Source organism: Leptonychotes weddellii, chromosome 4, assembly GCF_054177405.1.
Source record: "Leptonychotes weddellii isolate Sample4059 chromosome 4, ASM5417740v2, whole genome shotgun sequence".
NCBI classification, from domain to species: Eukaryota; Metazoa; Chordata; class Mammalia; order Carnivora; family Phocidae; genus Leptonychotes; species Leptonychotes weddellii.
This window is the reverse complement of record NC_138372.1, coordinates 118,880,191-118,890,829: the sequence shown is the minus strand read 5'-3', so window position 1 is coordinate 118,890,829 and position 10,639 is coordinate 118,880,191. Positions and strand designations below refer to the sequence as shown.

The 10,639-nt window shown below is 35.3% G+C and overlaps 1 protein-coding gene across 2 annotated transcripts in view; it reads right to left on the bottom strand.

Annotated features, from left to right (window-relative positions):
- Positions 1-385: 385 nt before the first annotated feature.
- HNF4G (hepatocyte nuclear factor 4 gamma) overlaps positions 386-10,639 on the bottom strand; it is a 126,161-nt gene continuing 115,907 nt past the window's right edge. Inside the window, exons 7-10 of one of the 2 annotated variants that reach the window (XM_081816165.1) lie at positions 8,352-8,504; positions 7,986-8,222; positions 6,937-7,059; positions 386-2,855 (exon numbers count right to left, since the gene is read on the bottom strand). In XM_081816165.1, the coding sequence (XP_081672291.1) occupies positions 2,734-2,855; positions 6,937-7,059; positions 7,986-8,222; positions 8,352-8,504 (635 nt within the window). In that variant the 3' untranslated portion in view covers positions 386-2,733. Of the gene's footprint in view, positions 2,856-2,875; positions 3,522-6,936; positions 7,060-7,985; positions 8,223-8,351; positions 8,505-10,639 lie in introns of those variants that run through there. The other variant, XM_031026885.2, reaches the window with a different exon arrangement.

Here is a 10,639-nt window from a genome sequence, read left to right as displayed (position 1 = left end):
AATATGAATGGAGGACAAAGACAATTAAAACATCTAGGTATTGCCAAAAACAATAACAACAAAAAAACAAAAACCAAACAAACACCACAAAAGGTATTGCCAGAGTATATGTATACAACATGTAAGCCAGGCTTGCTCATTTATTTTAATTACTGTCACAAAACTGTCAAGAAAAACTACATAATAAAGTGCAAATATGAGTATGTGCCCTTCAATCAGCATCCAATTCTATGATTATTTGCAGATGTGCTAATTAATTTTGCTCCGGCTTCTGAACACCAGTATTGGTGAACTCTATATGAATTTAATTAAATGTCCATATAAAAGATATTATCAATAGCTCTAAAATTATAAAATCATTTTAAACAATAATGAAGCACCCTACTTCAGTTTTCTTCTCAATTTTTATTTAGAAAGTTCAGTGAAACAACATATCACAGTTTAGAAATATTTTAATCTCACTATAATTTAACACTTACAAAATTTAGTAAGTTTTGATTTTCAACAATAAAATTTATAAAAATAATTTTACATTTATAAAATGAATCACTATTTCACAATAAATTATTCATATTTATTACCTAAAAAAAGTTTTGTGCTATATAAAAGCAATAAGTTTCATTATCAATATTTTGAAAATATGCTGAAAACTTCCATTCCTCTTTGTCCAGCATTTTTGGCAGTTAAGTATACAAAAATATTATATTAAAAATTCCCTGACCATAGTTATTAAAACAAAATCATTAGCAATAATTTCCAAAACAAAGTTGTTTAGTAAATATATGCAGATAAGTTAAAGGGCTCATCTTTAAAGATGAAAAGCATGAAACTGAGACGCTAGAGTAAATTTCCACAAAATAAGAGTTAAGTAAACTTTCCTCTTCCCTCATTCACTCTCAAAGATATATTTTATAGTTTTCAGGTACCAGCTATTGAAGGAATTTGGATTTTATTAAATCAATGATACCTTCTAATTAGCCATTTTCCTACTCTGAGTTAATAAGTTAACATTAACAGAAACTTTTTCTTTGTAGGGTATGTGGGGGCTATGAAATTTCAGAAATTTTGAGATTCTGTAAAAATCACTGAATTCAGTCTCTTACAGATTGGGACACTATTTTTTTTTTTATATCACTGATAATTGCTCAACCAGTTTTTCCTTGTTTCTGGAAATAAAATGTGTATGTTGTGTGTGTGTGTGTGTGTGTGTGGGTGTGTGTGTGTGAGAGAGAGAGAGAGAGAGAGAGAGATATCACTGTTTTCCAGATGGTCCATCACTGTTTTTAAATAAGCTTCAGCTTTAGATCAAATAGGGTTCCAATGAACTCCTCAGTCCACTGGATTTTTGAAAAATCTGCTGAGTCAGTGATTTGAATTTGTGTTTTTTTTATCATAACCTATCTGGGATTCTATCTTTTATTTTCTTTAATTTGTCTTCAAGTTTTTCTTTTTTAGGGGAAAGACATTAAAACTACAACAGTGGTTTCTTATTTGTGATGCAACAAATTTACACTCATTGATTACAGGTAAATATGTGCTAAGGTAACAAGATGGATAGGATTCGGTCATCACTCAATTGCATACATTTAAAAACCATAGTGAAAAGCTCACATTTTTCATTCCACCTCAAAGATTTATTCTCACTAAAGTCAAGCAGACCTGGGCATGAAGCTGGTGGCTCTCCTACTCCTCAGGTTTATGAACGTTGGTTATGTACCCTCTAAGCAATTGGTTTCTTCATTTGTAAGTGAAAGATAATAATAGCTCTTTGATAGGGATCCTGTGAGTCTTAAGTAAGGCAACGCACATGTGACAGATGGTGGCTTGTCTCCCAATAGCAGTCTCCCAGAGTGGTGCAGGTTAGTGGGCACAAAGCTTGCCACCTAAAGCCTGCTTCCCAGCCTCCCTGGGAACTGGATGCAAGCACGCGCTAAGTTCTAGTCAATGGATGACTACTTCTAGATTGTTTTAGGACAGAAAATCAATGCCTCTTGGTCGAGCCACTGTTTTAAGGTTTTCCTTTTTTTTTTTTTTTTTAACCATTTATCCTATGTCCTAACTGGTAAAGCAAACATGTTTTATCTCAAGATACATCTTCAAATAGAGGCAGATTACAAGGACTAGCCAGTCATCCTTGGAATGGCTATTTATGATTTCCTAAGCTAAATATAGGCATATTTAACTGTGAGCCAGAAAGATGCTTCTTAGCCACAGGATATCCAGAAGCGATTCTTCTTCAAAGAAATATTTCCTGTTCTATAGCAACTGCTTTAATTTTCTAATTTGCAAGTTTAAAATTGATAAAAAAAAAAACACCTTGGTTCATTTTACATTAATCTGGAGTTGCTGATCTACTGTTCTGGTCAAAAAAAGAACACTTAGTTCTGCATCACATCACAATGAAGCAATTATTTACAGATTTAAATTAATATCAAGACAACAAATGACAGTAGTACACAAGATTCAACTAGTTCAGGGACAGTGCAAGGGAAGCTGGAAAAATACACTATACAAACATATGGGAACTCAGATATACACTGCTTGAATTGGAAAGTTTTAAACAATAGTGACAACAAACAAAATGAGACTATAAACAAAAAAAACAGGATACCATCTTATAACAGCACCATGAAGAAACCTTGGCCAAGAGTTTGCCGAAAGTACTATCCTGAGTTATTTCAAGACCAACAAGTTTTCACATTTACGCAATGCCGCTCAGAAGTAAACACATTCTCACAATTGCTTTTGTTTGGAGAGAGGCTGGTGTGAAATCACTGAAGCTTGGTTGGCGCCTATTTTGTACTGTTCTTGTCCAGAGCCTTGTGGTGGGGAAGGGAGTGGGGTCTCAGGAGTTGCTAAAAAAGAAACAGAGAATTGTACATGATGGTGACCGTCACCCTGGCTCAACCCAGGAAGTCCTGCATGACACCAATATGCACTATTTTATTTTGGAGGTATTTTTAAAAGATCATATATACAGTAGGATTATCTAATACGTTATGAGCTCGTTGAGGTCCTACTGGAATTGCACTGCCTTCTGAACTCCCAGATAGCATTCAAATGGAATAGAGCATGCTTGAACATTTTAAAAGTCACTTAATAGTCCCTTAAAAGTCACTTCCTGCGTTTCTTAATAGCATTTATGAGCATTTCATTCTCTTACAGACCTAGCAGAAAAAAAGTCAATACAAAGAATTAACAGAAGGCTAGTTTTTTTTTTTTCTCAAATCTTAGAAAACTTCACATTTTTTGCAATAAAAAATGCACATAAAATAAAATATATTTGGTTTGGATTCCACTCAAACATCAGACATCAGAGAGAGATCACTGATATCTCTCTGATGATATTTGTTGCATTCCACTCAAACATATTATATGACATAAAAAGTTAAGATACTTTTCAAGTGCTTTGAAACCTATATCGTAGGTAAAGGCATCTGAAAATACTGGCTTTTTTGCTTCAAAATTATTGTTACTGTTGAGCTCATCTGTCTCTTCCCCATCAATGCAAAGAGCAAGCCCTAGTAATGGAAAAACAAAGTTACAGTTTGAATACTTCATTGTTTAGAATAGTATATCCTCCTATTGCAAACTTTTACTATATTATAAAATAATCTAGGAACTATTCTAGATTTTTAATTTTAAAAAACTTGAAATATTTTAATATTCACATTTATTTATTTATTTTTTTAAAGAGTTTATTTATTTGACAGAGAGAGACACAGCGAGAGAGGGAACACAAGCAGGGGGAGTGGGAGAGGGAGAAGCAGGCTTCCCGCGGAGCAGGGAGCCCGATGCGGGGCTCGATCCCAGGACCCTGGGATCATGACCTGAGCCGAAAGCAGCCACTTAACCGACTGAGCCACCCAGGCGCCCCTTAATATTCACATTTATTATCATTCCACATATTTAATAGAATAGAAAATGTTTGATGATCATACTGAGGCATTTCAAACTTTATAGATTTTTTCCCCAAAATATCTTTTAAAAATTCTATATAAAAATAAGAAAAGTTCCCTTTTGCCTGATTTTCATTATTAGAAACAACATTTTTAGATACAGTTTAATTGACAAAAGAATCATCATATTTGCTTTAAAAAATTATTTCTGGATATTTGGGATGAATCTAAGACTACAGTGGCCTGCTCTAAAAGGCCAGGAAAACACATATGAACTTAAATTTTTCTGTGTGTATGTGTTTAATGTTTTGCTTTGCATGAAACAAATGATTCTTATAAATATTATGTTGAAAGAGAGAATAAAAATGAAAAATAGGATATGATTTTAAAAAGATTAGGGTCAGTAAATATGCTTTAAAAAATACTAGAAAACTAGCATTTAAAAAGTAAAAGATTCAACCACCAGCAGAATTGTTAAACTTTCTTGCCAGTTGATGCCTATAATGTTTAATATGCTGTTAATGTGTTTTATTTTCTGAGTTTATGAATAACTGATCTCTACAGAGATGGTAATGGGCTTGCCTCTCTGTTCTTGGCTACGAAATGAAAATGGTAACATTTGCTTCACAAGGATGGTCCCAAATTAATGTCTTTCAAGTACATTTATATCCACAGGTTAAGTATGTCATATTATTTCCATAATTTGTATATTTTTCTAACAATTTTACTTCTGCCTCTATCATATATTCAAAGAACTTTGTGTTTCAGACACAATTTACACATGGGTTTCCCAGTGCTTGTATCTAAGGGATAGCAGTGGTAATAAGTATTTCTGTGGCTTCTACTTTTCTTATCACTAGGTAGCAGTGAGATCACACTCACTAAATTGGTTACATTTCATTGAACATTTCCATGAAAACACATAAAACTAGTTATTAAGGGCTACTGTAAAGTCAGTAGGTAATACAGTTATGCATCACAATTATATGACAATAGCTCAAGGAATCTCGGTGAGTTAGCTGGTTTAATGTTAAGAGGAGATAGATCAGGGCGCCTGGGTGGCTCAGCCGGTTAAGTGTCTGCCTTGGGCTCAGGTCATGATCCTAGGGTCCTGGGATTGAGATTGAGCCACGCATCAGGCTCCCTGCTCAGCGGAGAGTCTGCTTCTCCCTCTTCCTCTACCCCTCCCCCCTGCTTGTGTGCTCTCTCTCTCGATCTCTCTCTCTCTCTCTCAAATAATTAAATATCATCTTTTTAAAAAAGAGGAGATAGATCAAAGGCAAGTCTGGGATTACTTAGTATAAACTGAGAAACAATTCTAGAAATTTTGTCAAATAGAGATTTTTATCTCGGGGGTAGCTTATAAAAATAGAATTTGTGTTAAATCTGCAATACTCTCAGATTAACTTAGCTACTAACCCCTACTTTATATAATCATTTTAGTTCCAAAGAGCTTTCCCAGAGGCCCTCACTTTGCACAAATGACGTGCACAAATTTCAGTTATCACAGCTTGGCTAAATAGCACCAGTCCTGCAAAAACATGGTTCGAATTTCAGTGAGCATGGTAACTCACAATTAACTGCAAGTAACTGCATACATACAAACTTCACTGCTAACTCTTCGGTCTACATTAATTACCTCGATAACAGAGGTGCATTATGATCAGTGACCAATCACATCACATCTTTAAGTTTGTCTGCAACTGGTCACTGAATATATTTTACTCAGTTCATGTAACTGACAGCTTAAGTGTGTAGCTGTGTTCCCTCCTTGTCTCCTAGTGATAAATTCTCATATTCTCATGACATTTTGCAAAAAATGGATAAAGCAAAAGTGGCAAAAAACCCCCCAAAAAACAAAAAGTGATCATGCAGGAAGTGAATGGAGCATGATGGAGTTACAGAATGAGCTGCCCCTGGGAATGCGGACACTGCTGCTATCTGAGTCTCTAAATCTGCATTCTGGAGCTTAGTGAAGGAAAACTGATGGACATTAGTGAAGAAACTGATTGTGTTGAAAAGGATGAAGATGTCCAAGAGGAAGTGAAACCTGTAAAAAAAACCTTCACATTAAATGGGTTCTCAGGGACATTTCACAACGCAGAGTACTAACCACTATACGATCACGGTGAGCTACCAGGGACCCTCTCAGGGACATTTCAGACATGGAAAGTGCAAAGGGTAAAATGTTGGAAGCTGATCCAAACTTCCAAAAGAGGAAAATTGATCAAGGCATAGAAAAGATGCTCACTTCCACTTGCAAGGTAGAGGAGGAGAAGGTGGCAAGGACTGTTCAAGCTACACTTCATAATTTTTTAAAATACTATTTATTTATTTATTTGAGAGAGAAAGAGAGAGAGAGCACAAGTGATGGGGACAGGCAGAGGGAAAAGGAGAAGCAGGCTCCCCGCTGAGCAGGGAGCCGGGCGTGGGGCTGAATCCCAGGACTCCTGGATCATGACCTGAGCCAAAGGCAGACACTTAACCGACTGAGCCACCCAGGCGCCCCTACACTTCATAATATTTTTAATGAAGAAATAAAATATGATAATTCTCAGTGAATCTAATGTTTACATTACAGTGTACTAAATAAATATCAGGATTATTATTTTTCGATTTCCCTCTACATTTATAACCTGTAGTTAAGAGAGTTCTTAATGTTTTGGCAAACATTTTTAAAAGTCACAAGCAAACTATAATTTTCCTATTGATTATTAAGATTTCTTTGCACGGTTCCAGCTTGCACAGTCCTTCATGTGGTCCTGCACTACCAGGCAAAACTGGGACCGCCCATACATCCTGTTGTACTTTAGAAGCATTTACGAACTCACATCCCATTTTAGGGAGCAAACTCATGCCTAAGGAGAATAAGTGACTTGCTGAACGTCACAATCTCCCACAGTTGAGTCCTAGAGAGGAAACTGTACCTAATTTTTGCAACTTCTGGACACTGATAGATTCTTTCCCCAAATTCCACTTTTTCTCAGGTAATTAAGTTTAAAAATTAATATGGTTGAAAAGTAGCCCAGATACTTACAGATCTGGTCCGTATGAACCAGTGTTGACATGGGACCTAAAAGTATAGTTTGTCCAGTTAATGGATCTTGAGACAAATGTGGATGCATGGGATGATGGAGATGACTAGCTTCATTGGAAGCACCTACAGAAGATAAAAAGAAGCTTGCGTTAGTGATATTTGATCAGGTTTACCTTGCAACAAATGTGATTGACAGCTTAAATATTGCTATTTTTGCAAAGTGCTTTTTGGGATTTCAAAAAGAATTAATAGAACCGCTGCCATATTAAGGACAATGTCAGCTTTCACTGTGCATTGGCTAGATTAATGTTGTATCATATTATGTGGTATATTAATAATGGACCTTGTGCGCCATTTCCTGGAATCATTAGGTTTGCTGCCTGTTGTTAAGGCAATTCCAAGAATCACTTACCTCAAGTTTATAGTATTTGGGATCACACTAATAGCATAAACAACTTTTATTTCAGAAAGATGTCATTAGGAACACATTAAGCACCAGAAAACTAAAACTAAACTAAAATAAAATAAAGTGATTTTACAAGGAAATTTAATCTAGATCAGAACACAAAATAAATGATTTCTTAACTTATTCCTGACATTTATTGCCTCAACAAAATCTTATTTTTCCCTTCTCATTGTGTTATGTCAATTAATTATTTCAGGAGCAAAGTGTTTATTTTTAAGGTATTTACTATAAATATTTTTAGGTTATGTTGCAATGCTGGCATCCTTGAGTTTTAAAGGAGTCAAGGCTTAGAAAAATACAATCCACCCCAAGGAGTACTAAAAATTGGAAATATATTTCTATTTACCATATTTGAAAGGATAAAAACTAGGGCAAGAGGAACTGTGTGGCACAAAGATGGTGGAGACCAGGAAGAATGAGGATTTCAATAAATTCAAGTACTTCTGTCTCCATCCAGTGGGTTTTGCAGACTTTGTAAATGTAAAAAATTGAGTTCATTATGTCACGGACAAAAAATAAGTAGGTCAACCTTGTACAGAGTGGGATGCTAATAAATAAAATGGGAATTCTTAAATGTACTCACCACCCAGTAACATTTCTTGAAGTAGATTGTCAATTTTAACCATCCCAAAAAGTTTAACGAACTGTATTTGCTCAATCATTTGCCAAGTTATGCTCTGCAGCGTGGGAAGGAGCAGAAGTAGCTCTCCAAACCTCCCCCGGGAGTCGTACTGCCTGTCATTGATGTAGTCCTCCAAACTGAGCTGCACTTGGAACCGCATGTTCTTAATCTTTACTGGATCACTTAGCCCTTTTGCATCTATAAAAAAGGAAGAAAAAGGGCAATCTAAAGATTGAATCTTACTTGAGTGTGAGAGTAAACATTCTAATATGAAATAATAGTTTACTTTTCATTATCATTTTTTTTAATGGAATTCTGAAAACAAACCTGGATCAAAAAATACAATTGCCTTCAAACAAGCATATTCATTGTCATCAATCTGAATTTCTTGAAATGGTCGTACCAGCTCGTCTAGAACCCGGTTGGCCACACGGCTGATCTCAAGTTCACTGCTGTTGCGGTGAATTACATAGTTGTTCCCTAGGAAAAAAAAAGGTCAGCCGCCCCCCAACAAAAGATCGTCAGATGTGATTAGTTTTTTACAAATCGATGTTTTAAATGCCTCTTTCCTTGAAAGAGTAGTAACAGTACTTCCTTTCAATAGTGTTAGGTTAGTTATGTTAGAAAAACTTAAGAACACGTCAAGGATCAATGACATTGATAATATGATCACATGCATTTTAACAGTCTCAGTCACTAGTGATAACACGAAAGTACAGACCAATAACAAGCTAATAATTGACAGGGGAGAAACAAAATATAATGATTAGCCTTCCACTATGTCAGTTATCTATTAGTGTCTTACTCATTAATGAGCGTAACACAAAACCTAAAGAAACTTTCTTGCTTACACTGGATAAAAATAGGACTCCTTTAGTGGTCTACATATATGTAGTTGTAATAACTCTTGAGACACAATTTTAACAAGTCTAAGTAGATGAATTCAAGGAAGTCCAGAAACTGGATAGAGACTAGACTACCTAATCCCTAAGGACGCTCTAATTTAGAAAGTCTCTGGCTATAATAGAAAACAATGACAAAAGCTCCTACGATAACAGCTAGATTGTTATTTTCTGGTTTTATAAAAAGCAGAACATTCTGAATTCTTTCACTGCAGGCAAAGATAATCTTCAGTGTAACAACATGTGTGAAACAACTCAAAAAATGTAACCTTGCTCTTCTTATGAAAAGTTAGTTTACCTAATTATTCAAGGTAAAACAATTTAGAATTAGGTAGCAAAGACATTTGGGTTTTTACGTATATAGTATTCATCTATAATGAGAACATTATTGTAGCAGTCTTCTAAATGCAAGAGAGTGTTTAACAGAATCTAAAGCATAGTCTCTGCAGTCACATTATGTGGTTTAGAATCCTGGCTCTATCCCTTACTAACTTTGTGACCTTAGGTAAACTTTCTCTGCCTGCATTTCATCACCTAGAGAGTAACAGTACCTACCCCTTAGGGTTATTATGAGGATTACAAGAGATAGTGTGTGCTTACATGTAAAGCACTTACAACAATGCATCTTACATAGTATGTCCTCAACAAATATTAGCTATTGTTATATTACATTCAATTTATATCTATTTTGGGACATAACATCTATCACAAAAATAGAATAAATAATCTGGTCATCATTTCATAGAGCCAGAGAGAGGTGGAGGTAATAGTAATAATCATTACAGGGATCTCAACTCTCTCAACAAGAAACCTAATTTAAAAGGTAAAGTACAGGGGCGGGGGGGGCGGTGGGGATTGGAGCAATTACTTGAGGAAAACAAAAGCTTTCCCTTTTGTCTTATCCCCCCTTCAACCTGCCATCCTACTTTGCCTCTTCCAGCACTGCTACTTCACTATCAGAATTTTCAGACACAGTCACCAAATTATTTTTTTTAACTTGGGATTTTGCATCATACGTAAGCAATGATATCATAGGAAATAAACATGTCCTTGAAAATGTATAAAACAATATAATTACGAGTATTAAGTAGACACTGAAGGAGTGTGAAACAACACTGAGACTCCAATAAAGTGGTCACACAAGTCACTAATTCTTTGTCCTGATATGATTCAAACATAATTCAATATTACATTTATTGAGCAACATTTCTTTTTTATTTTTTAAATCTTTCTCAGTTTTAGTGAGAAATCATGGACATATATCACTGTATAAGTCTAAGGTGTACAGCATGATGGTATGACTTACATATATTGTGAAATGATTGCCACAATAGGTTCAGCTAATGTCCATTTTCTCATCGATACAATAAAATGAGAAGGAAAAAAATCCCCTTGTGATGAGAATGCTTAGGATTTACTCTCTTAACAATTTGCCCACATATTATACAGCAGCGTTAGCTCTAGTCACCATGTCGTATGCTGTATCCCTAGTATTTATTGAACTTCCAACTGGAAGTTTGTACGTTGTGACCATGTTCTCCAACTCTTATTTTTAAATCTTAATGCACCCTGAACGTCTCAATGCCCTCAATGCCCTCTAAACTTCCTTGCGATCAAGTCAAGGAAAGATAGGGCCTTGAGTGAGGACACAATCAATTAAATCCAATTTGTGAAGTGAGAGCACCATTTGACAGTGTCTATGAATGCTTGGTA